At 41.8% G+C, this 26633-nt stretch overlaps 1 protein-coding gene across 4 annotated transcripts in view; it reads right to left on the reverse strand.

Annotated features, from left to right (window-relative positions):
• Positions 1-777: 777 nt before the first annotated feature.
• The window catches only part of LOC134804696 (mediator of RNA polymerase II transcription subunit 12-like), a 35956-nt gene continuing 10100 nt past the window's right edge, over positions 778-26633 (reverse strand). The window contains exons 14-48 of one of the 4 annotated variants that reach the window (XM_063777833.1): positions 26015-26122; positions 25599-25724; positions 25071-25213; positions 24354-24490; positions 23958-24040; positions 23419-23625; positions 23160-23272; positions 22587-22769; positions 22332-22476; positions 22060-22249; positions 21577-21668; positions 21395-21494; positions 20860-21080; positions 19086-19265; positions 18255-18395; positions 17786-17906; positions 16231-16269; positions 14955-15140; positions 14788-14875; positions 14441-14604; positions 14106-14229; positions 13757-13869; positions 12968-13124; positions 12272-12519; positions 11486-11762; positions 11253-11392; positions 11067-11169; positions 10806-10907; positions 9028-9151; positions 8592-8701; positions 8351-8451; positions 7953-8265; positions 7579-7875; positions 5116-5193; positions 778-3605 (exon numbers count right to left, since the gene is read on the reverse strand). In XM_063777833.1, the coding sequence (XP_063633903.1) occupies positions 3396-3605; positions 5116-5193; positions 7579-7875; positions 7953-8265; positions 8351-8451; positions 8592-8701; positions 9028-9151; positions 10806-10907; positions 11067-11169; positions 11253-11392; positions 11486-11762; positions 12272-12519; positions 12968-13124; positions 13757-13869; positions 14106-14229; positions 14441-14604; positions 14788-14875; positions 14955-15140; positions 16231-16269; positions 17786-17906; positions 18255-18395; positions 19086-19265; positions 20860-21080; positions 21395-21494; positions 21577-21668; positions 22060-22249; positions 22332-22476; positions 22587-22769; positions 23160-23272; positions 23419-23625; positions 23958-24040; positions 24354-24490; positions 25071-25213; positions 25599-25724; positions 26015-26122 (5264 nt within the window). In that variant the 3' untranslated portion in view covers positions 778-3395. Of the gene's footprint in view, positions 3606-5115; positions 5194-7578; positions 7876-7952; positions 8266-8350; positions 8452-8591; positions 8702-9027; positions 9152-10805; positions 10908-11066; positions 11170-11252; positions 11393-11485; positions 11763-12271; positions 12520-12967; positions 13125-13756; positions 13870-14105; positions 14230-14440; positions 14605-14787; positions 14876-14954; positions 15141-16230; positions 16270-17785; positions 17907-18254; positions 18396-19085; positions 19266-20859; positions 21081-21394; positions 21504-21576; positions 21669-22059; positions 22250-22331; positions 22477-22586; positions 22770-23159; positions 23273-23418; positions 23626-23957; positions 24041-24353; positions 24491-25070; positions 25214-25598; positions 25725-26014; positions 26123-26633 lie in introns of all 4 variants that reach the window. The other 3 variants (XM_063777832.1, XM_063777835.1, XM_063777836.1) reach the window with 3 other exon arrangements.

Consider the following 26633-nt stretch of genomic DNA (forward strand, 5'->3'; position numbering starts at 1 on the left):
CTGGTCGAGCAAAAGGGAGTAACAAAAGAGGAGACATTCTTAAGCCCATTTACATGTTGGTTGGCCCCAAAGGCGAGTCTGCGAAACACAAGAAGGACGCTGTTAAAGGGCTTATGACATCTACCTTGTCGTCAAACGCTTTCTGCTATAATCAGTAGAAAGTGTACACGAAACCCGACGATCCGCTGGATGTCGACGACATCATATACATATAGCTGGATCCTATAGTCTCTTCAGGGTTGGTCAAATATTTGTTTAATTAACTACGGGCAAAATTAACATGTCCTCGAATGCTCTTCGACCATTCAAGATTTACTCTAGGTAGGTACTACAAAATTAAAACACCTCCGATACTTATTTCAAGTAAAAAGGAATTTAAAAACAAACGCAATATTAATAATTATTGATTTGTTTTTTTTTTTGCTTTCGTATGTAAATTCAATGTTGACAATGATGACGTGTAAAAGTGCGCTTAGGGCCTATATATCATATATATGCTGAATAAATGGAAGTTTGAAGCATACTTGTTGTTTCAGCACACTTTCAACAAAACGTTTTTATTGTACTTATTATACGCTTTTTTCGGATACAACTTAGTGTTACCGCCTCGGAATGATGATCGCCTCGGAACGAGTTACCGCGGCGGCATTTGGTCATCTGAGAGAACGGATTTCCGGGAGGAATTTTGTTGCGTCTTCGCTGACCAATGAAAAAGGTTGTCGATCCATCCCAATTAAATCTCCGTTTAAAGAATTTGTTTGTAATGCTTTTTTATACATAGGTACATCGCGAGACCTATTCAATGTTAAACTGTGTTTTTACTTAACTAAAGTAATATTCAGAATTAGATGAAAGTTAACTGATAGCAGTTTTAAAATTATATTTAGTGTTTCAGATATTTTCCATAAAAATATATCATTTATACCATTACGGGGTAATCTCATAAAAAATAGCCTGAAAAAGTGATTTTTACTATGTCTAGTTGTGAATTTCACTGTAATAACGACAATGAATAAAATGTAAACACGTAATTAAGGCCCTAATTGAACCTTAATATATCAACATTTTAATAGATTCATCTGTGTTATACAACGAAGTTGAGTCTTTCGCTTAGATGACCAAATTTAGTTACATAATGTAATTTTGTTACATACGTGACAAATTGTAATCGAACAAAAGGCCTTAATTACGTACCTATGTTGTTTTTATCCATCCTTAATAGGTACAACATACACATGCATACAAAATGCACTTTAACATTTCACATGCATACAAAATGCACTTTAATCATTTCACATGAATAAAAAGACAAACAAAATAATCACACTAGCTTATCAACGAGAAAATGACTATATCTTAAATAGTTATAACTTAACTTGTATCCATAAATATTTTCGGTATTCGCTATTAGAACACGGTGTAAATACTGCTGTAAATAAAGAAGAAGTTCGCTAGGTCATGGTTATGATTGTGAATAGAACGGGCATGTCAAATAATAAAGGTTGCGTGTGGGTGACCTCTCCCTCGGCCTCGTGTCTCCCGTGTGCACATATCGCGGCACTCTGTCATTCTTGCGAGGGCTACAACGCACAAAGTCTACGAAGTGTTATGTTTAGCCTTTTGCTTTATCTACAGTTCAGGGATCAGCTTTACTTCATTTGTATATAATAATAAAGATATAGACATAACAATACCTAAGTACTAAATAAGTGAAGCCTGTGTTTATCTGTTTTTGTAATAAAAAATTGTTTGCTGATTGTGATTGTTTTGTTTTGGCAGGCATAAACACAATTATAAATTAGAATACAATTTGAAACTGGTTAATTAAAGAATTCGGAATAATGTCAAGTTCTAAATATCTAATTGAAATTACACATGAATATATGTTTTAATAAATTAAATTATAAAATACTACAGTACATGGAATTCAAACCTCTAGTTAGAGGCGTGGATATGAACCGAAATGAAATACCATATTCACAAGCTGCATTCAGTAAATACTTATGGGGTGTAAAATATGTCCCATAAGCAGTTACGCGCCTTGGCTGCGTTATATATGAGGTACTTCGCTTACCAGTACGGCATACTCGTAAGCCAATGAATAAATAAAATCTAAAATGTTATCACACTATTATCAAATGCAATAAAATAATTTTAATTTCATTTATATAATCCGGTGATCTGCTAAGTAAAAAAAGTTTTCAAAGACAAGGTAAAACAATACAGTATAAAGTTACAGATACTAATACTACCGTCTATATATATGCGCCCTAGTCATTATATTACGTTTATATCACACCCTTCCAGATGGACGTCCATTTGTCCGTGTATAGATTATAAACTACTAGTAGATAGACAAACTACTATTATGAAGTGCATTGACACTTGATGTTATAGGTGCGTACTCCTCACGGTGCTTAATGCTTATTACCCAGTGATTACGATAATTCCAAATTAGTTTGAGAATAATATAATTAAAATGTAGAGATAAGCGTGCACAGCGCCAAACGAACGTCAGTCGGGAAGGAAGTGAGATGAGAACGCGCTCTATTGCATAGCCCACGGCAGCGCCCGAGACCACCTTACATGAGTGTTTTCATGTCGTGTGCTCTTGGCCTTCGATAAACTCTAAAGACACTTCTTTTTGGCAGTGCATATATATAACAAATTGGTGTCGTTCGTATCCTAAGCTTTGCGAGTATAAATACTATAACTGACTGATCCATTCATAGATAAATCGTTTTCAGACCAACATACACATAACACATAGACTAAGCTAAATTGTTATAAAACTTAGAAATATTACCTATTATGCTATTGGATCGATTTAAAATTCGAATTAAAACCGGGCGAGCCACGTCACGTCCACTTGAGACTGATATTATACGGTTCCATGAGAGCAATCAGTTAGCATGCTGTTTACTAAAAAACGTCACGCTTCGAGCTGCGACAGGTATGTACGGTGCTGCTACGTCTGCGTCTGATGTGAATGCGCCCTAAGGGCCATGTCTCACCGGGACACCGCGGCGGGCGGTGCAACAAGTCGCCGGCCGCCGGCCACCAACGGTGGTGGTTGCGCCGCCGTGTTGTCCCCGTAATATATGGCACTTAGTGTAACTTTATTGCTTTTCTAGTCAAGAAGCAGTCTTGATTAAATATAACCACTTCTACAGATCATTCTAAGCACGTTCTTTTGGGTCGCTATTTACGTTGCTTGTAGTACTTTTATAAGCGGCTACGATGTACATATGTTCTACGGATATTTTAGTATTGATGTGAACATTTAATCAGGAACAATAGTAACCCGTGAGATAAAGAGATAGTCAGTAATATTGTCGCTATTACTATTATGAGGTGGTGGTGGTGGTGGTGGAGGGAGGCTAGTGTGGCGGCAGTCAGTAGGGCGGCTGGTACTGGTTGCGCTGCAGGTGCTGCACGAGCGGGCCCTGCTGCTGCTGCTGCTGCTGCTGCATGGCGAGCATCTGCTGGCGCATGCGCTGCTGCTGCTGCGTCATCTGCTGGTACTGCGCCGAGTTCTGCGGCTGCATGCCGCGCGGGTACGGCGGCGCCGGCCCGCCCATGCCGCCCATCGTAACGTTCGGCGCCTGTCGGGCCGACAATATACGTCACTATCATTCATATCATACTACTATGAATTTCTGCACATAGAAAATAATATGTAGATGTCTATCCGTATTTATCAGTTGTAAATGTATTTATTGTAATATATACTTTTTATATCTATTGCGAGTGATGTGATGAGCCACCGTATGAACTAGTAAAACATGAGCGAGTGGACAAGTGGACTTGTTCAAGCGTATTGGTAACGGTCCGTGTCTTTAAAAAAAAGATTCAGTAAGTAGGCCTCAAGGGCTCTTTCACAAGTCAATACAACATTTACAGTGACATGAAAAATACATAGCAACATTCACAAATACAACAGCCAATGCCTGGTAAACACTACATTATAATAATTTTAAAATAAACAATTGCCCCAGGTTTGCCTTTGTGTTAGTATCTCGGTGTGTTGTATAACTGATAAATCCCTCTTTAAAAAAAATATACATTAAAAATAAAAAATGGATTGCTATACACGGTGGAACATGAGGAAACCGAATAATTTTAACCACGCATTTCTGAGGTCAAAAGAAGGAAAAAATGAAGATATGAATGATAATGAGTTTAGGTCAATTTCGCCAAAAAAAAATTTTGTTTTGTTTTGTTTTTTAATTTTTTTTAATGTATTTGTACATAAAAAATAAATGTTATTGGTAAACTTGTCACTTAAAATTGATTTTTACATGTTTTTTTTTGTAAAACCTACTTTTTGCAAAGTGTTACTTGTCACTTTTTGACATCTATCAATAAGGATATTTAGACCACGTCCCATAGCAGCAACATCACCATCAAAAAGGCGTTTTACACTCTGTAACAATAAAAACTTGTATTTTTTTAAATTAATATTATCTCTGAAACTAGGCGAATTTCAATAAAGTTTATAAGACATTTTTGTCTCTAAATATGATCAGGAATACGCTGTTAAAATTATTCTGTTTCCTCATGTTACACCGTGGTTAGTGTGTATGAATTGAGATATCCGTGGGGCCTAAAGCGATGTAATTAGGCTTGTGCCTGCTCGGTCGCTACAGAGAGCGCTTCGCTCTCGGTCAATCGAACTAGTTCGGTCTTTTGTTTCCTTTAGTTCAGTTCGGTCGTAGAGAGCTGGAATGAATATGAAACGATTTTTCAGTAGTTTTTTTTTGTTGTTGGCAACTGAATTACGATTCACGTTGTACGATACTATATGACGGTTAAACATTAAAAAGCTTGAGACAATTAAATAAATATATTTGATTTTCCTTCATACTTTTCAGGTTTAGGACTGTTTGTCACTCTTTTATCTCGTTCGCACTCGTGCCAGCGTCATTGTGAACCATCTCGTTCAGTCTATTTTCTGTTTCACTCATGTCAAGCGCTCACCAATGAACTAAAGGACCGAAAGACCGATTATGAGCGTGCAATAAGATTTAGTTCCTTTCGGTCCTTTATGGGATTTCATTCTTAACAGTTCATCGTTCATGACCGACACAAGCCTAGATGTAATGGAGAGAGTACCTGCATGTACTGAGGTCGCGCATTTTGCCTCTGCGCTAGGTATTGTGCTTCTTGACTGGATCGGCCTCCCATCATATTCTACGGAAAGAAGTAGACCGTAAGTGGCTAATAACTACTTCGATTACATACAAATAATGATATCTTTAAAATAATGCTGTAGGTATATAATGATGGCTGTGTGACTCAACCTCGTATATGAAATTTTAGCTAAAATGAGATAATTATACAAAACTATGTAACATTTTACTATTCACGTTATGGCAAAAGCATACAGGACGAAACACATTTTTTACGTATAGGTTTATCAAAACCCAAACACGTATTTGGTATTGAAATATATGTTTATGACACAACCTCGTAAACAATGTATCCTGCCATATTTATGTCATTACCATAAATTGTATTTGTTGTCGCCAGAAGAGTATTAATTTGATTAAGTATGTGTTATTCAATTGTAGATTACCTTTTCCAAAGAGAACACGGACTTATTAACTCTCACATGTGTGATAAACTGAATAAATTTAGTAAAAAAAGGATATTTATGAAGTATAATGGTTTGGGGAAGATATAGAAATAATCAATGGCCAGCCAATTAAGGAATACATGCCACATGGCAATACATTACAACCATTCGTTCGACGTAAAATGGTGTGTAAATTTTAACACTTTACATATAGTCCTATTTTCCCATATACCTTTGACACCGAACCACGAATCAAGCATTATAATAATATGTAGAAGAGCATTTAATTTTTATCATCGCAGTATTAGTTTGAAGAGAAGACCAGTTTTGTTTTGTTCATCATCATCATTGTTACTTTACCTATATTAAATATATATAAACCTTACAAATTAATATTTTATTTATGAGTTTTATGAAGTATATGAAAAAAACAACGGGTTGCACTCCGGGAGTGCCGACAGAAGTGAAAACTCAATGACTACTCCAAAATGTTTGCAGCACTATGTATAATTGACCCATCCTCCTTTCTATTGAAAAACTTTAGTTCCGAAATTGCTGGTCAGTGAGCTTGTTTAAAATTCGAAATTCAAATTTGTAGCGTTGATTGTTTAAAATTCGAACAGAAATTGTAAAGTTACCTTGCAGACCTCGCATCTAAATATATTTGGTCATGATATATTGAGTTTTATTCAGCAGTACTAGAGTTCACTTTTATTACCGATTTCATCAAGATGGATTTATTGAATTATATTTGAGTGATATAAAGTTAGAATGTAACTGTGACTTCGAGCAACACCGGCTTCCGACACATCGGAAGGGAGGGGCCCAAGGGATATCTTACCTTACAAATCTTTCTGCCATTTTTTGCGGGGGGAAAGGTGCACACAGTCCCACTTCTCATACACTTACATACAAAATCCAATCTATAATGACGACACAAATACATAGAAAATGACACACGTCAAAGACAAATCTTACAAACCTCGATCTCTTTTTGTGTACGGACGAGTCACAAGTGTCACAACTCGCACACTAACACATTTACGTCAAATAATTTTATTGTATTCTGTGAGATGAGAAGTCGGATTTGTCGCTCGACCGATCCGCAATTTGTACTGGGTGAGCAAAATCGATAAATCCAACAATTATATGAGACTAAAATATAATAATTGTGTTTGAATGTAATTAAACGTATGATATGTAAAAAAAATATTACATCTGAAATGTAACACCTTCTTTTTGTAAATTTGATGTCCCCGACCTCTTTTTACAACAAAAAACCGAGAAATTAGGCATTTTTTCTGCTGCTGTGTTCACGCGCGTGCCTGGATTCGGTCTAGTGTAAAATCCGAGCGCAACTAGTTTTATTATCCGCGCTAGATCAGTTGATCTTGTACCTAGGCAGAGGGGAAATAGTGCGAATGCCGCCTCCCTTCCGTGTTGCTCGAAGAACTGTGAGATCCTCGTATTTCAACCGGTACAAGATTAGAACCTTTTTCATGTAATGTCATTGAGTTTTTCTTTATTGATTTAAATGCCATCTAAATGAGTGGCCATCTAAACGTTACGGTCACGTGATCGCGTTACGCTGTCTCGAGTTTATCATTTTTTCCCCACCTCAAAAAGTGCCCAGCGCCGCTAAAAAGGTTTTCACTTCAAAAATTAACCTGTCGGTATAAGTTTTTATTTTAACAAAATACAGTAAATTGATCTCTTGGCAGAAACACGTATAACATGTTAAAGTATCTTAAATGTATAACACAAACTCGTAGAGACATATAATCGTCATATATTAATTAAATACTTATAAATTAGCTATTGTCAATTTGGAATACATCATAGCGTCGAATTAGTTATCTAATTATTAAAAAACATTTTACTTGTTCAGTACAATAAAACCAAAAAAAAAATAGTTTTTACGTGTTCTCCTAAAGTCAATATATTTCATATACGAGGTTGAGTCACACAGCCATCGATAAATAACTATTGACAGTACACACCTGTTGGAACGTTTGTTGACCAGGGAAGCCACTCATAGTATTGCTGCCTTGCGGTCCCATCGTGTTGCCTTGGTTCGCCATGGAGCCCATTCCTCCGCCCTGGCCCATCTGGCCCATTTGCCCCATTGGTTGTCCCATCTGCCCCATGCTCTGCCCCATCTGGCCCATGCCCTGGCCAATCTGGCCCGTCTGCCCGACGCCCTGATTCATCTGCCCGACGTTCTGCCCTATGGAGCCAACGCCTTGGTTCATTGGGTTTACTTGTTGCCCCATTTGACTGACACCTTGCCCCATACCCTGTAGAATTCAAGTATGTTAAGCATAGTTCGGGGGTAAGAATATAATCTAGGAAGGGAAGTTAGAGCAAGAGGTACCTGATTCATCATCTGTTGCTGGCCGGCTTGCATCATCTGCTGGCCGTAGCCCGCGTAGCCCTGTTGCATGCCGCCGTACTGCCCGCCGAACATCTGGCCGCCCATGTTGCCCATTTGCCCGCCTCCCATCTGGCCTGCGCCCATTTGGCCCGCGCCCATCTGAGCCGCGCCCATCTGACCGGCACTCATCTGTCCAGCGCCCATCTGTCCGGCTCCCATTTGGCCGGCACCCATCTGTCCGGGACCCATCTGGACTCCGCCCATTTGGCCCATCGGGCCCATCCCTCCCATTGCGCCAATTGTATTTATTTGACTGTAAGTAACAATATGGTTAAATGTAGTACATATGTATTACACTACGAGTTTCCTACTAAAACAGTAAGGTAAATGTTACTTACTTAGATGGCCCCATTTGCCCCATTGGGTTAGGCTGCATCTGGCGCATGCCCTGCCGCGGGAAAGGCCCTCGCGCATGCGGAGCTCCGGGATAACCACCTCCCTGCAAACAATGCAACGATGCACAATCTGGCGTGTTCCGTCCATGGATACGGTGGTGCGAGTATTCATTGATTTATTTGCAATCATGAATACGCAGCATAATACATGATCCCCTAGGGTCGTGGCAAAAAAGATACACACCTGCATCTGCGACATCTGGTTGTAGGGCACGCGCTGGCGCAGCATGTGGCTCAGCGCCTGCTTGGACTGCGTGTTGGCGGGCGGCGCCACGCCGCGTTGATTGCCTCCCACTACGACACGGAAATAAATACATATATGCACCAGTATTTACCTATTACCAATATCAAATGAAATTGAATCTAATTTTATTCCCAAATATTTATAGATATTTATTTCTAAATGTATTAACCTACTTCCAAAGAACATGTTGAACGTTGGATTAGTTTTATTTGTATCAATATTAGATTTATATTTAGACGTTGAACTGTTTATAGGAAATAGGGTTCCGTTTGTATTAGAAATTACAGGCACTCATGAAGAAGTTCAATGTCGTACCTATATTAGTATCCAAGTGGTATTAAGTGCGGTTGCATATGTCGGTGTTTAAGGTTTGTACCTTGCGGGTTGTAGTAGTTCTGCGAGTGCGGTGGGAACCACTGCTGCTGCTGCTGCATGAACTGCGGCTGCTGCGCCGGCGCCGGCGCCAGCCCCGCGCCCGCCACGGCGCCCTGCCCGTTCGTCTACGTACAACCAGTACTTTACGTCGCAACTAGCACACCCACACCTAACACTAATCTAAGGGCCAATTCACTCGATTACTACGAAAAACGCTTGCCAGGCCGAATACACACTTAGGAACAACATGCCCATCTCACGAGCGAGCTTACATTATTTATTTATATTTATTTAGTCCAATTTGTTTTTTTTTTGCAAATTTCATAAGAAATCTCTCTGCTAGCACATAGCATTTTAATCACACGTCTAGAGATCGAATCCGTGTAGAAATCAAATTAATTTAATACCTCCTGGTGGAACATATTTTACAAGCCAAATATTGTTGTAACTAAATGTGTGTATGACCTTTACACCTCACAAAAAGCTTAATAAGTGAATGCAACATTTTCAATACTAAGGAACGATAGGGCAAGGTGAGGGGAAAACCGCTTATAAGATTCATTTCAATTTCTCATAGTGCTGAATTGTACTCTAAATGTAGTGAATACACTAACATGACGAACATATTGGGGTAATCCATTGTCAATAACATAACACTCCACGGGAGGTGCATGTGGTTTTTATTATTAGCGCTGATGTGACGTCGGTTTCAGCGCGGTTTTCATACTTGTATCGTATCTGATACCTAATATATTTATTAAGTAGTAAAAGAAAAATGGAATGTAACAGTTGCGGCGTGTAACAGTGGCATCTCAATACGTAGAAATTGGCATAATTCGAGTCCGCTCTATGAAACGACTATGGCACCAAATCATTTGCGTTGTCTTCTTTTTTCCACAAAGTATATGATTTAATTAATTAATCACTTAAAAAATAGATGCTTAAAATAGCACCGTATTTACTTTTAATAATTTGGTATAAAATACAAATAGAATGGTGACAGAGGGGTCTGGTGTGTGCCCAAGTACTACAGTACTTTGACAATACATTGTCAACTGTAAAGTAGGCAATAACCGACTCTGGACTTGTCTTACTCAGTTGAATATTAATTTTGTCAGTTCGATTAGTCTTGTTTGCAGAACAGAGGGCAGGCTGTTAGCCGACTGGACAACAAATTTATTAATTTGAGGACATAATACTCGTACTGTAGTGACACCTCTTTCATAATGTGTTGTCATATACAAATGAGTAGCTCGGCTACGCCAAACGAATTGAAGCAAATAAAGGTTCTTGTAATAAGTACGATTTTTGATTAGTACTTTATATCACGTTCGACCGTAGTTGGCGTACTTAACAACCTGCCTGTCGACAAAAACGTCACACCAGGCGGCGTAGCACGGTCGCGGTTTTATCGCTTGTCACCATGCCTGTCACGTTCTAACAAGTATGTAGTTGCGAAAGGGACGCGCATAGTGATAGGCGATAAAAATGGAACCGTGCTACGCCAGCAGTTTCATAAATAACACGCTGACATGATGTGACACTTTTACCAATTGAGGAAAATAAATACTCGTACAGACACCAGTATAATCTGACATGCTTTAAATTAATTCTCAGAGGATCATAGACAGACGGACGGAGTGAGGGCGTCGTTACATGGGAATGCTTCAATGCAATAACCAATTTGAGCTCGAACACTCAGACCCGGTTTCGCCGAAAGCAAACTTTCAAAAGCAGGTTAAAATGGAACGGCTCTACTGAATTAGAAATATAACTTACCGGTGTAGTAACTTTTGGTTTCTTATTAATAATTTTCTTACTACAAGGTAACTTGCGACCTTTTCCAGAACCAGTTGGACTTGAATCGAAGCTTCCACAGTCCTGTATTCATACAGATTTATGAGACACAAAAAAAGAATGGATTCAAACGGAAATAGATAACTTAAAGCAGAAAATGAAACTAAACAGACCCGACGCCAAGAAGACAGGGAGAACGGGTAGAGCAAGGAAAATAAACAAACGAACACACGGTCGAATTACCTGTTTACTGTCGTTGTTGTCCAGGTCCTCGGGCGGCAGCGGCAGCGGCTCCAGGTAGTAGCTGAGCGGCTTCACCAGGCTGTGCGTGTGGTACTTCAGCAACCTGAAAACATCGATCGTCACACTTGTACCTGTTGCAACAAGAGCATCGTCTCTGAGAGCGGCGGGCATGCGGCGGGTACGCACCTGTGCGCGTTCTCGTAGGTGAGCGGCTTGCGCTCCACCTTGGTGGCGGCGAACCAGGCCCAGGACAGCGGCGCGGGGTTGCGCCCGCCTTCCACCAGCTCCCAGCCCGACACGCGCTGCTTGTCCGTCAGTCGCAGGCCCTGCCGCCGAAACAATCATAGTCAAATCGAATGTTATATCATAGCATATCTGTTGGTATTTATTGCGCGTCAATATAACAAAAGGAAAGTTACCTGTTTCTTATCGTTATCAAAGCCGGTGATTTTATTGCCCTTCTGATCGATGACGAGCCCTAACGGCTCGCAGGCGATGACCTCGACGATGGTATTCTTGGAGAGCGGCAGCAGCTGGCGCACGCTCTGCACGGCGCCGCCGTGCCGGTCGCCGATCTCCTTCTTCAGCTTCTTCATCAGGTTCTGGTAGTGCTTGCGGTTGTTGTCGTCGCAGCCCTCCGCCAGCGTCGAGTGGATCAGCGTCGCCAGCATGTCGATCAGCGTCGTGAATAGATCGCTGTTACACGTCACAATAACGATTACTTCTTTGTACAGATGTAGTGCATAATTGTTTTCCATCGTAGTTTCTCGGAAACGTTTGTATTTGTCATGCTACTTCAGTCAACCGCAGTACTATTTGTACCGAGACTGACTGAAATAGCAAGACACGTTCGTACGTTTCCGTGAAAATACGATGGAAAATAATTATGCACTACAACTGTATCTTGAACGTTTAACAATGTATGCCAATGCATGAGTATGATTAAAGATTAGGACCAAATTAAATAAGTTTAAAAGTTAAAGTTTAGGAACACCAGTAACCAGTTGTACGTTTGCGTCGTTATATAAGGTAAATCTTATTTTTGAAGTTCACTCTCTTTGTTTTTTACAAGCTGGTAAGATTGTACTAACCCTGATGATACAAATGTACTATCAATAATCTACATTTCAAAGAACTAAGCAGGCGCGATATACCGCCCTTGGTCCGGTGACAGTTCCGCAGGGCAGCGTGTGCGGTGTAGTCACCTGTTGTTGTAGGCGTCGACCAGCTGGTTGGTGAGTAGCTGCGCCAGCAGCACGGCCCAGTCGGAGGTGAGCTGGTAGGAGCGGCGCACGGCGTCGAACATGCCGCCGGCGAGCGAGAAGCGCAGCTGCAGCGCCTCGGGCGCCGCCTCCTCCTGCCACGCGTCGCCGCACGCCGCGCCGCGCTCGTGCTCGCGCGCGTGTGTCAGGTAGTGCTGCAGTTGTGCGTGGATGGAGCTTAGCAAGCTCTCCTAAGATATAAACAAAACATTTATTTGATTTGTGACATCTACATAATACACATAATATGTACGCCGTAAATACAGGCCGCTCAATAAGAGCTGGCACAAAGATTTGTACTCTGATCAGTCAATATTTTTAAAGAGAAGCAGCGCCACAGCACTTATGAATCAATCTGAAAAGTAAAAACATTAAATTACCCATTTTGTCAAAATTTCTGCAAATGATTGGGTGGATTATCGGATGTTAAAACCAAACAGGAAAAAAAAGAAAGCTGAAATGTTTTCGAGCGACAAGGCCAATGTCCTTATTAGAACATTGAGAGTTGTCTTCCCTCCTGACGGATTGCCTACCGTCCGTTGCTACTTAATTTTTGTATGACTTCACTCGGCACGAGCAGCTGTTGCCGGCGCAGCTGGTGCCGCTCCCGCCGCCGTGTTGTCTGGGGTGTGGACGTACCTTCTGGTCGTCCTGGTGGCGCAGGCAGGTGAGCACGAGCGACAGCAGCGGCTCGTTGGCGAGCCGCACGGCGCTGCCGCTGCCGCACGAGCAGCTGTTGCCGGCGCAGCTGGTGCCGCTCACGCCGCGCTTGCCACCGCTGTTGCTGCTTGACGACCTGCCAACACGATTTCATCGCGTCACAAACTACCTATACTTACTATTAAAAAAATCAAGCAATTATACTGCGAGTAAGTACAAGGGCTGTTTCAAGTTTCGTAAAACTCATTCGACAACATAAACTACTATTTGAGGAATGTATTTCTTCTATATTTGTTAAAAGATGTAATCATCTTTCGGTAGATGTCGCTATACGCCACCCCAAAGGCGTGTATACATAAGGGAAGGAATGGAAAGATTCGCAAGGTTCTGGTGGGCTTCCGTAGCTCAATTGGCAGAGCTAACGCACGGATTGCGGAGGTTGCGGGTTCAAGTCCTGCCGGATGCGTAATTTTTCAATTTTTTCCTTTAATATAAAATTTGGAACTTCGGGTAATTCCATGAAACTAAATTGCACAGACACAGACAGTGAACAAACGGAGTAGAGCGACTGTAGCACCACCCGCTATATAGCCGCACCGCAGTCTTCGGTTAGACGCCTGATACAGCGTCCTTGTCAGATGCTGTAGAAATATTATTGTCTTCGCACAATTAATATTCCGTTTCTAGCATACGGCGTCAACCGGAAACCTAGGCCTAAACGACCTTTTGGTTATGACTATTCATAATATCCAATGTTATCGAACTCACCCCTTGTAGCTCGGGCTCTGGTGGCTTTTGCAGTCGCGATGCGAACTGGCGCCGCCGCCGCCGCCGTTGTTGCAGCCGCCGTTACAGCCGGTGCCCCAACCGCTCTCTAAAATCTGCAAGTGACATGATTTTTCAAATGGCGTTCTATGTTGTTTGGCGTTCTTCATGATATAGTCATACTTAGGTACAAATAAAAACAAATCACTATTAAGTAGATGCTTGTTTATGATAAAGAATAAAAGCCTTCTACAGCTGCATAAAGTTTTCTAGGTTAGATTTTTGGTCCAGCTTTGCGAACACGATTCATGTACACACGGTTTGTTACTAATAGTAGTAAAAGATCAGTAACCTGTCCGGCCTGCTTCAGCACGCGGCCCTGCACGGCGGCGGGCAGCTTGGCCACCAGCGGTGCCACCAGCCACACCGACTCCGACCACTTGCTCGTGCTCACCACGCCGCGGTCCGTGCCCGTCCTGCGACAAACGAAACGTTCTATAATGTACAGGAACCATTAACCTTGGGCCCCCTCGTTTAAAGGGTCTTATTTGTTGCAAATTGACGCTAGTATTAGCTCCTTGAGTTTCCTCGAAATACAAATCTATACATTTGCAATAGTTACTCAAATCGCCCGATGGGATGGTCACTAGCAGTAGGTGTGCGTCTGCTATGTGAGGAGTTAGTCACCTGTCCTTGTCGGGCGGCGGCGGCGCTGGCTGCTGGAACACGGCCACCACGGCGCGCGCCACCATGTCCAGCCACGCGTTCAGCTCCGACGAGCCGCTCGCGAACTGCTTGAACATCAGCTGCAGGTCCAGCCACGACATGCGCAGCGACCACTGCTCGAGGTTCTGCACAACATTCATAATTCATACTACACCTAAGCATAAATATACACTCATTGTACACTTTATGAAATATATTCTTCCACGCTTTCCAGTCAGTCCGCGTCCAGTATGATTCAGTAAAATAAACAGTTTCAAATACATATTTATACTAGAATTGGACATGTGCATAAGTAACTGATTTATTACCTCTAGCAGACGAGTGACCATGGTCTTCTGGTCGAGATCGGGCTGCGTGTGGCTGGCCGAGTCGGGGTAGCAGATCATATGCAGCAGTCTGAATAAGGCAAATATAAATGACTACAAAGTTTACCGAGCACATGGAAAGTCACTAAAGTGTCGTTTGTAGATCTGACCTTTGCGCCTGGCGCGGCGTGAGCATGGAGTCGAGGAGCATGTCGGGCTGGTAGAGCTCGTCCGGGTTCTGGAGACATTTCTGCAGCACCCACTCCTCGGAGCAGATCTCCTGCAGCACGTGCCTCGCCAGCGAGGACAGCGACTGAGACGAATCTAATAACGTGGACCCGACGCCGCCGCTACCCCTGGACACCAATCTTATATTTTTTAGAGGCCTCTAAAAAGCGTTCACGTTACACGAACATTGATTTGACCATTAGTGTTAGGTTTTATTAAACATTTAAAGCACAATTCGGTCAAGCGGAGCGCGGTAGAGCCACGTTAGGTCTATTTATTTGTATATTGTTCCAGTTTATAATAATGATTGACAGAAATATCTACAGCGCTCCGGGTATCAAAAGTTATAAAAGTTGATACGATAGTTCTGTGTTATCAATCGTTCATGTTTGATTACCAGCAGGATCTTCCCTCTGTAGCACACAGTTCAAGCAATGGTCAAAATAACACGGAGCAATTTGATCTCACATTCCATAGTATTAGACACAACATGTAGTGACAGACTTCAGAAGCGGTAGACATGGACTGACACAGTTAGAGAGACTATAGGATAGAATGACACCAAGGTTAATGAACCAATACAGAATAGTTTGCCCAGTTGGTATCTATAAACGGTGACAGTGCTGGTTATTAGTACGTACTTATAGGCAATGTTACAGTTCTTTTTACACGGAGCTGCTGGCCCGCAAACCTGACCGCTTAGCACGACGACTTACGTTGTCTTGGTGCGTGACTCCATATTATGTCAAGCGCGACCTCATGTATGGAGTTGCGCGCGACAACGCAAGTCATGCTAACCGGTCTAGACATGGGAACAAGCGACTGTGAGGTGGGTCGGGGTCCCGTGAAACATGGACACATGAGGATCGTGAACTCAGGCTAACAAAACATAGAAGCAAAGCGTGAAGGGTAGAAAGGTAACCTTTGCACGTACTGATAATGTTTCTTTTAGCGCACCGAGAACAATTGGCTCCTTTAATTACATTTATCAATATTATTAAGTATCGACTTAATACTGACACGTGGATTGTTTATTTTTTTAATAAAATATTGTAATGCAATACGTGCAATAATATTAATTGAATACGAATGGCATCAGTACGTGCAAAATGAGGAAGGATTATGATGAGGTGAGACGAATAACGGTCGAGTCGAGTGAAGCCGGTCGGACCGCGAGGGAGTGCAACCGTGAAACTCAATATTAAATCAAAAACAAACCTAGGAGTTCTATGGCCCCCACTCATCTCTGAGTCTATCCTAAGGATGAAAAATAATTGCTTGTCAATATTACATATACATAGTTATAGTTTATGGATTCATTGCAATTCAGGAACCGAATTGCTCTGATTATGCAAGCGTGATTCAATTTCTTTCAGTAATTTTAATAAATAAAAAATTAAAACATTTTAAGTGTTTTATCGTCCTTTCCTTGTATTTCCTATTAGGTATCAACCTACTGCAAAATAAGGCAATATGCATGTCAGTATGTCATAAGGTGAGGGAAAACATCGTGAGAAACTGGTCTAATCTCAGTAAAACCTTTTTCCTCTCAAGTCGAAATACTCTTTTATAATTTTGATACACGTCTACTTTTTCTAATATGTCAGTATGCTTCAGACCCTGTAATTGTGTTGACGCTAAGAAAACAAATTTGACGTTTTATTTTAATAAAAACAACGTAAATATTTTGAATACAAACTACGCACATATAGGTGTAACATACTTTTAAAGTTGATCTGGGAAGTCCTAGCCACAAATATTTGAAACAAAAAAATTATCAAACACGCATCATATAAACAAGATCTCACACTACATTGTTATCGCGTTTACATGGAAAATGTCTTGGAAACTATAGGTAACTTTTACTTTATGTTTACGTCAATATATTTGAGGCTAGGATATATTGGTTTAGAATATTTCTTACATTTGATTGGGGCGCGGACCGTTGATTGTGATGACAAAATTGATGTAAGTGCAGAATTAGTGCCACACAATCAATGGCCAAAGGCGCCGGAAGGCGATCTGTCACTATTGTAAAATCCTTTGCATCGTTTAGGATTCAATGTGCGCCCCCGCGATACATTTATAATTTTGCTTCCTTGGGACACAACCACTAGCAATTAAATGACTTAACTGTCAAAACAGACTCGACACAGTCATATCTGGAGATATAAACGTGTGTGTTTAAAACGTATCCCTACTAATATGTATATTACAAATACAAAAGTATCTCTGTATATTGTTACGTCTTCACGCTTAAACAATAAATAGCTAAACCGGTTTAGATGAAATTTGATATGGAGATAGTTTGATCACCGGGGAAGGATAAAGAATCATTTTTATCACAGAAATCATCTTTCTAGGTAGAAGCACAGTACCAAAGAGTTGTTCATTGTAATAGAGAGGTAAAGTCTAAGGAAAAAACTTGCGTCTTGTTTGACAGCAGAAACAGATGCCGCTGTACTGCGCCATATTGTTTTGTGGCTACTGAATTATCGAGTATTAACTTTTAGTTTCATAGTTTCATATATTTATTTTGACACCTAAAGTTACCGCATAATGTATGTAACGTACATAAATAAATTCACCTACCTACAGCACCATCTCGTATGGCTCCCAAATTTGAAGAACGAAATTGACTCAGATTTTCCACATATTACACAATCAATGAATCTTTGACAGTACGTAAGAAATACAATATTTAAGGTTCGAAAGAAACGTAACGACTTTTTGTATTATTGTAGTGTAGTAGTGTGTGCGAGTGTTGACTTACGATATGAGGTCGAGTTGCGTGTCGGCGGGCGCCGCGTCGCTCGTGCCCAGTATGTGCGAGAGCTCGCACGACTTCTTGCCGCCAGACTTGCCGTTGTCACGCGCCGTTGAGTCGCCCACCACTAACATACAACATGCATTTGTATTTACAGGTTCCATTTTTACATAAAGCGTAATTCAAGCACTACAGATTTTTAATTGAAATCCAGGAATATTTACGCAATTTTTATTCCGCTAAAGGTTAACATAGGGATGAAGTTTAATAATTCGCAATATAAATGAGTCTTAGATAGATTATTACTCTAATTTACTTTTCTGAACCCAAATATTAAAATGATTTTCTGAAACCAACATCTTCAGAATAGCCGACAACGAATGCGAAACGGTTTATATGTTCTTATAGACATTTATACATTTTAATTAGGTTATAAAAATAGTAGATGTGTTTAAATGAGCTTTCATGCACTTACTGAGTATAGCCTTAAGAGTAGCGAGCACGGGCCCCACGCCGATGTTCTTGTGCGCGGCGGCCAGCAGGTGGCGGTCGCAGGAGAGGCGCACGCCCGCCGCGCCGCCGCCCGGCCCCGGCGACGTCGACACTGAGTACAACCCTGCCACAACACATCCCATCTTAGGGTGAGTAGGGTTTGGTACAACGGCCCTTATATTAGGGTAGTATGTGGTTAACAAAACAATTAAACATGTCTATACATAGAGTGGATTGGAGATACAAAATGGACAAGTAGGTCAGTACGATACGAGTATGTATATGTATATGAGGTAACTTCGGATTCATGGATAAACCAGTACTGTTAATATTTACTTGCACATGAAGGGTTAAAAAGTTCAGGTTCGAAATATCGAATGATTATTAAGCATAGAATAAATTTAAAAGTGGAAAAAATACTGTTTTGGGTGAGACTTGAACTCACGACCTCTGGATCGATACTCCAGTGCTCTACCATCTGAGCCACCAAGACCTCATCCATAGCAGCTCATCGATCCAGGGGTCGTGAGTTCAAGTCTCACCCAAGACAGTACTTTTTCCACTTTTAAATTTATTCTAAGCTTAATAGCATCGTTCGCAGACGTTTCTGCTTGTTAAAAATTAAGATTATTAAGCATTCTGAAATATCAGTGTATTTTCTTGGCGAGCATGAATTGTACGCAGCATAAGAGGCTTCTGCTTCTTGGCGTAAAGTTTCAACGTCAAGACATGTGGCAAACTCTCCAACGCACACGTGGTAATTCTTCAATCAGATAAGACGAGCAAGAGAATGTCGGTGAAGGGGGGTCGTTACCCGGTTGAGGCGTGTCGATGGTCTTGAAGAGTCGCAGCAGCAGGTGGCAAGTAAGGCGCGCGCCGGTGTCAGGCGAGGGCGCGTTGGCGGGGTTGCCGGCCGCGCCGCCGCCGCACGCCTTCACCAGCGACGGCAGGGCCGCGTGCCGCACGAAATCCTCCAGGGAGAAACAGTGCCGCGCTGCAATCAAATTAATCCTTTTATCTTCGAGCAACACCAGGAAAGGAGTCGGCATTCGCACTATTTCCCCTCTGCCGAAGCTCATGCCCAACAGGTCATGCACACAACTAGCGCGGTGCGTGTTGTGACTCATCCATACATAAAAAGAGATCGAGGTGTGCAAGATTTGCCTGTGACGTGTGTCATGTATTTATGTCGTCATTACATATTGGATTTTGTATGCATCGCATCATGCATGATGCACTACTCCTTATACATATTTCAAATATTGATGTTTGTGAGAAACAATTTAAGCATGTTTAAACGCGTCGACGTTGTGGGCAAACAGCTCCGATCCACGGGGAGACTACGCACAGTGCCGCGTCGCATGGCACTTTCCGTCAAGAATCCGAGGGTGATAGGGCCAACGTATTATGAGCGTCTACCCACAAAATTGCGAACCGAACTATCTGACGAAACATTTGAACGCCAATTGAGACTGTTTTTATTGGATAATCCATTATATTCTGTAAATGAATATATGGAAATGACATGTAATAATCCAAATTGAATGTTATTCATTTTTCTATTGACCTGTTTTTTATTTTATTTTAATTTGACGATCATTATGAGATATCCGTGCTTAGCTTAGCCATATTGACATTGTTTTTTATTCTATTTTATTTGTCATTGTTAATAATTTAGTTAATTAATCGATTGCTTATAATGGTTTTTAACAAGATTTTATTAGGTCGACCTGTATGTAACTAACTATGTAATGGAATCTAAGGTAACTAATTTAACCATCTACCAAGGATTATAGCGTCATGAAAATTGGCAGCTGTATGTAGTTCTGATGACAATACAATAATATGGTACTGTCGAACTGATCTGATGATGGAGACAGGAGGTGGCCATAGGAACTCTCGACCTGTATGTAACTAACTGTAATGGAATCTAAGGTAACTAATTTAACCATCTTCCAAGGATCGTAGCGTCATGAAAATTGGCAGGTGTATGTAGTTCTGATGACAATACAATAATATGGTACTGTCGAACTGATCTGATGATGGAGACAGGAGGTGGCCATAGGAACTCTGTGATGAAACAACGCAACCTAATTGTGTTAGGGGTTTTTAGAATTGTCTCGATGAGTATTAGTTGTCTGTCGTAAGAAAAGTACAGTCAGCGATAAAAGCTTGTACCAAAAATGAAATTTTTGCCAATAACTTATTAAATTGTGTATTGCTTGACATTTGTATAATTATAATCAATTGTTATTTTCCTACTTGACGATCATAATATAAATTCGTATAGATTAGTGTGAAATAATTTATATTGTAATTTCATATTATGAAATAAATAAATCTAAATCTATGTAGTAAATGAGAATCTGACACATATCCCGCCCGCAGCTTTGAATATTATTATATTACCCAATACACAATTTCTTTTCCCGCGATTAAAATAAGTTGTGATTGCTCAATAATTGTTGATCTGCTAAAATAAAATTCAATATATCACATCTGTTGCGCGGCATTACAATAATTGACTTGTCAAACTGGGCGCTGTAAAACATAAAACGCGGACGAGCGTTTGTGGTAGTGATACTGACCGACTAATATGCAGGTGAAGACGGCGAGCGCATCGTGCGCGGCGGCGTCGTGCAGGTCGCGGTGGTGCAGTAGGTCGGGATAGAGCGGCGGCGGCGCGGCGTGCGGCGCCGCGGGGTAGTGCTGCGCGCCGCACAGCGCCACGAGCGCGCCCACCCACTCAGCCGCCAGCCCGCTGCACCACGCGGTCATCTCCGCGCATAGCACGCCCAGCTCGTTCACTCTGTACACATGTAAAGGGGGTGATAGACGAGCCAAGGCGGGCTATGAGCAAAATGAAAACATGTTGGATCGTAGCCAAACTAGCTCGGCGGTTTAAAGTAGGCGTACTTAGAATCACGCACAGGCGAGAGTTCGTGACCTTAAGTACTGCAATTACGTTGGTGAGGAGGACGGACGCCGAAGGACAACTCAGTGTGTGTTCGTGAGCGCGATCGAGGAGAGACTAACTGGGCGACCGTTAAGGATGCTTTCAAAGTGTAAATCACTATTGTTCTCAGCAAATACGGACAGAAATGAGAGTAAGGCTCAGCTCACCTGTCGTTGTCAACCTCGCGACACACAGCCAGCATGGCGGAGCACACGAAGCTATACCTGTTGGCCGCCGACTCGCCCACTTGCCGCGCCCAACACATTTCTAGTTTACCTGAAAGTTGTTTTTTTTTCAATCATAGTATAGTAATTTAACAAAAGGTGTGTGAAAAAAGGTTCGTGCGTACCCTTGCGCGGGTTGGCGAAGAACTCGCTGAGGAACTGCGGGTTGTAGACGTAGCTTGAGGGAGTCGGCTGCAGCGGCGAGTACAGTGCTTGCCTGAAACATATCAACATTCGAATAAATGCAGTCTTGGCTTGTTAATTGGCAGTTACCTGCCGTAACTTCAGCAGCCTTCAGAGTTTATTGATTTATTTCATTATACAGTAGCTAAAGGTGTCCATACAGCCATTATTGTACAGTTTCGACAAATAGGCTAGTCCGTCTATTTGTCTCCGGACTACCTCTCCTCAGTGATCGGTAGTCCAACGAAGCTGTCATTAAGCATGGATAATAATTAATCAAACACAGGCGTCATGCGATAAGTCTTGACATATGGCAATACCATCGCCCTGAGGCCCTCAACCAAACTACATAAGGGAAACGGGGTTTTAAGACTAGCATTGCCTAGAATCTCTTTTTATGTTATAATTTGAAGCCGGATACTGACTTGATCTTGGGGTAGGCGTTGGCGAAGGTGTCGGCGTGCGGCGCGTGGCAGAGGTGCGCGGCCGCCTTGTACAGGTCGTGCAGCTGCGCCAGCACGCAGCGCTCCGCCGAGCCGCAGTCGCCCGGGTTCACCACGCACTTCACCAGCCGGCACAGCTGCTCGAACACCGCCGACGTCTGCTCTACGCACACTGCATAACGACACACATCATCACGCACAGTTTCACTTTATAACTTGTACTTTTACGATAACGTCATAAAAAGGGCACTCACACAGCAAGCAGGAGTGGTATCTCCGGAGAGCGCCGACCGTGTAAAGCGCCAGCGCCGAGGTGTACGCCCGCGGCGCAGCGAGCCCAGTGCTTGGCGCGCCGCGCGCTATCAGCGCGCCTTCCACCTCTGACAGCTCTTTCAAAATCTGACACATACACAGGGACGCTTACTAAATTAAACGCAATCTAAATAGATTATTTCATAATAACAGGTATCGAGCGGCGCAGCTAATACTGCCATAAATTATAATGTTACCTGTATACAGGTCTCAATAAGACCGTGCACATTAAGCGCTATCTCCATGAGGTCGAGAGCGAAGGCGACGTGTTCGGGCTGCGGCAGGTAGGTGGTGGCACCCGCCGCGTAGGCCGCCAGCGCCTCACACACCGCGCCGCCCACCGCCCACGATACCGCGCCTTGCTCGTACATCGACATCGCCTACAACACATCCGTTTCTTACACCGATCCGGCCCGAACGCCTTTGCCGTCACAACATTTACAAGCGGAAATCCAATAGAGGAAATTGTAACCCACCTGACACCGGAGGCGTAAGTTATACCTCGTAAAGGCGGTGTCGGAGGCTCGTATTTATGCGGGGATAACGAGGAACAACGATATAATTAATATCATTTCGAGTAAATAGCAACACCATTAAGGACAGCGAAGAACGAAACGAAGAAATAGTAAGCAAGTTTTGCAACATACGCTGGAATCGTCTTCGCGCGAGCAGCCCCAATCGTGGCATTGTAAGACCTGTCATCGCACGAATTGGTCACTAATTACTGTAAAGTGTTGATATCGACCAGGACTGTAGGAAAATATACGAACTTGAAATTTTTGTGTGACGGCTTCGAAGTTGAACTCGCTCCGAGCGTGTTTCTTCACCTTGCCGCCCTCCGCCACGTCGATTGAGAATTTCTTTGAAAATAATTTGCATATTTCTGAAACAAGAATGTGTATCGTTAATGTGTAAAGTAATCCGCCTCATTTTGATAGTGTGTGTTTTATTCTATAGAAAAACAGATTTTTAAACTAACATAAAAATTGTCGATATTGTAGTGATCAGTAATGATATGTATTTCGTTACCTTTAGTCATCTTCTTGACTTGATGCTTGGCGTCGTCGCGCTGGCGGCCGACGCCGTGCAGCAGGATGTGACGCTGGTTGGCGTCGTGCGGCGTGTGGTCGGGCTCGGCGGGCGGCAGCGGGAAGTGCATGGTGTAGCTGTAGTGCCGCGACGCTGCCGCCGGCGCTGTGCTGCCGGACGACTCGCCCGCCGACCCCGTGCGCATGCCTGACCATCATCACAACAGTACTTACTGCGGCTTTCAACGTGGCTCAAACACGCACTAATTGTCTAAATACACGTCACAGAATCACGATTTATATGAAAGCCAACGATGTCTGAGGGAAGTTACAACATGTAACGTATTCATATATTATCGATTTAGTTTGTTTTGTGTGACATATTTTACAAAGTGGTGTGTAGTACCGTTGGCTGGCAATATAAGTGCGATTAGACGACCTACTTAGAAAGGTATGTGATTGCTACCATACTTATATAAAAAAAAAGTTAATTTACAATATGTTAGCCAGGCAGGTCACTGTTCTTAAAAAATAAATTACCTGGGACGGACATGGGACCCATTCCCATTGAGTTCATACCAGGTATGCTCATGCTGCTCGAACCCATCATAGGAGAATTTACGCTGTGAAAATCACAATATATTAATATGACATTATAAATAAATATTAGGAAATTTTTACACAAATTGACTAATACCCCCACAGTAAACTCAAGAAGGCTTGTCCACAACACAACTACGTACCTACTCAGACATACTTTATGTACTTAATCACATAGAAAACACCCATGACCAAGGAACAAATGTCTGTGCTCATTACACTAATAAATGCCCTTCAGGCAGGCTTCATATAGGCAGGGTTACTACCGATAAGGCCAGACTGGTCGTCAAATGTTATTAAATTAAACTGCATTATCAGATAGTGCAAATAAGTAACCTGTGTGACGATTCTCCGGGATCCTTGGGACTGTCAGGCGCATCCATAGAATTTTGTTGATCTTCTTTGATATTTTGCAACAGCATATGGAGTTCGTCGTCTATTTTGGAACCGTCCATATCCATTCGCGCCTGTTCCTGGAGAACAAAGGAAAATATTAGTAAAGGTAAATTATATGAAAATTTGAGCTAATCAAATCGTGTGACACGCTCTTATATTACTATTATTACTACAAACGATTTAAATTAAAATCACTGTAATTAATGTCGAGACCAAGAGAAGTACTGTACTCCGACCACGATAACTTTGCAGTGACTTGGAGGTAAAGATACCTGGACCCTGAATTTCAGAGATTAAACCGTTAATTAAAGTTATCATTGTGATAATTTAATATATGTACTTAAATTAATATAAGTAACGAGTGGGGACCACTTTAACTGTCACAGTTGCGGTTTTTCTTTCCAATAAACAGTCAAAACCTTGATCAGAATGATCAGTAATCAGTATTCCAAGTAATAATATTTGTTTAAAGGTAGGATTATATCTGTCCAATATCTTTGTCCTACGTGCATTTGATTGGACAAACATATTGGACAGATGGAATACCACCCTAAGACAGTAATATATTTTTTTCCTGAGCGGAAGTTAAAATGTATATCACTCTGGCATCCAGGCTGTATTTATACTTATGATACGAGTAGAAGTGATGTAACGTACCTCCATCTTGGGCTTGAGGTCGATGCCCTCAAATGTGTCTTCGTCCATGTTGTGCGAGGCGCTGCCGCCGGTGGCGGGGGCCGCGGTGCCGCTGCTGGTGCTGCCCGACGATGACGTGGGCTCCGTCGGGGAGATCAGGTCGCCTGCGTACCGTACATCTTTATATATACCTATACCACACGCCAATCATACAACAGCTTCAATCGTCATTATGAAATGCTTGGCTTCACTGTACACCGTTAATGTTGGTGGCTCGCAGCTACTGTACGAATAACAAACGGCGACGCAAATAACTTACAGTCAGAGCAATACATCTTTTTGCAAATTTCCTTAGAAATAAACCTTGCATTGTTTTAGAATGTACATAATAACCAACAGGTAAAATCTTGTGCGTTATGTTTACAATGTGTTTGTATCGTTTTTACAATCTTGCTTCATACATACTTCATTTAAAATTGTATGTCATTCGATAAACTTGCTAGTTTATCGTGATGTTTCATAATGCTGCTATAGTGTCAACTAGATTACCTCTCGAGATGAGCGTGCACATGTAAGCGTCGTGTGAGAACACGTCGCGGCGTATAAGCTCGCCGAACAGGTGCACCAGGTTGGCGAACTGTTGCCGGTTGCTTGGCGGCGCATTCGGACTGTCGTCTGTAAAGCATCGTCATTTAAACACACAGGCTAATACTCGTAAAATAATAGATCTATATTATAGTTGAATGACAGTAACATGCGGTTAGATATGGCGAACGCATCCATAATACGCAAGTTTGTAAAAAGAGAGTTTTCCCGCTCGCAAGCGTGGCATAGTATGACTAGCAGCGCGCATGAAGTGCGCGAGCGATTGGCAAATTTCGCGCTAGTGGCGCATTCGGCAAATCTATATGCACTTCAAAATTATACAATATATAGGTGAAATTATTTCGGCTAAGTTTAGATACCTAGTACAGGCGCATCGCAGTCTAGGAATCGTAACAAAAGGCTTTGGAATATTGGAGGCCCGTTGTAAAGGCCATTGCCGGACGTAACGGACTCCTTGTCATCGGACCCTGAAACATGACAACAGATGGTAATAACCCAGACATAACAATATTAATTTATCTTAGTTCTAAGAGTATATAAGAATTCATGAATAGTAGGTAGTACATTATTATTTATTACAGATGGCAGGGACGGCCGGGAAAGTTGTTTATGACGGATAGAAATACGAGGCTGGTGATCCCTATTGTCGACGAGATAAGTAAAAAACTTTGTTACACTAAATTTTCTTTCCAAACTAGTCGAGTTTTATAAAAAATATTTAAGAACTTCAGGAATACACTTGCAAAAGCTTGAAACAAATATCAAGCTTTTTCAGTGAGAAAATGAATTAGCTTGAATTTTGTTTCAGCAGTATTTAAGATACATTTAAGAAAAACTAATATTACATATGTACAAATTATAATTGAATTCGCTTTATGCTGCACAGATTTGATAGAAAGATATAATATTAATCATTATTTGTTTCATGAAAATAAGAGATGTAATTATTTAGGATCATTTTCGCACAAACCTTCCTGC

This window comes from Cydia splendana, chromosome Z, assembly GCF_910591565.1.
Source record: "Cydia splendana chromosome Z, ilCydSple1.2, whole genome shotgun sequence".
Classification (NCBI taxonomy): Eukaryota; Metazoa; Arthropoda; class Insecta; order Lepidoptera; family Tortricidae; genus Cydia; species Cydia splendana.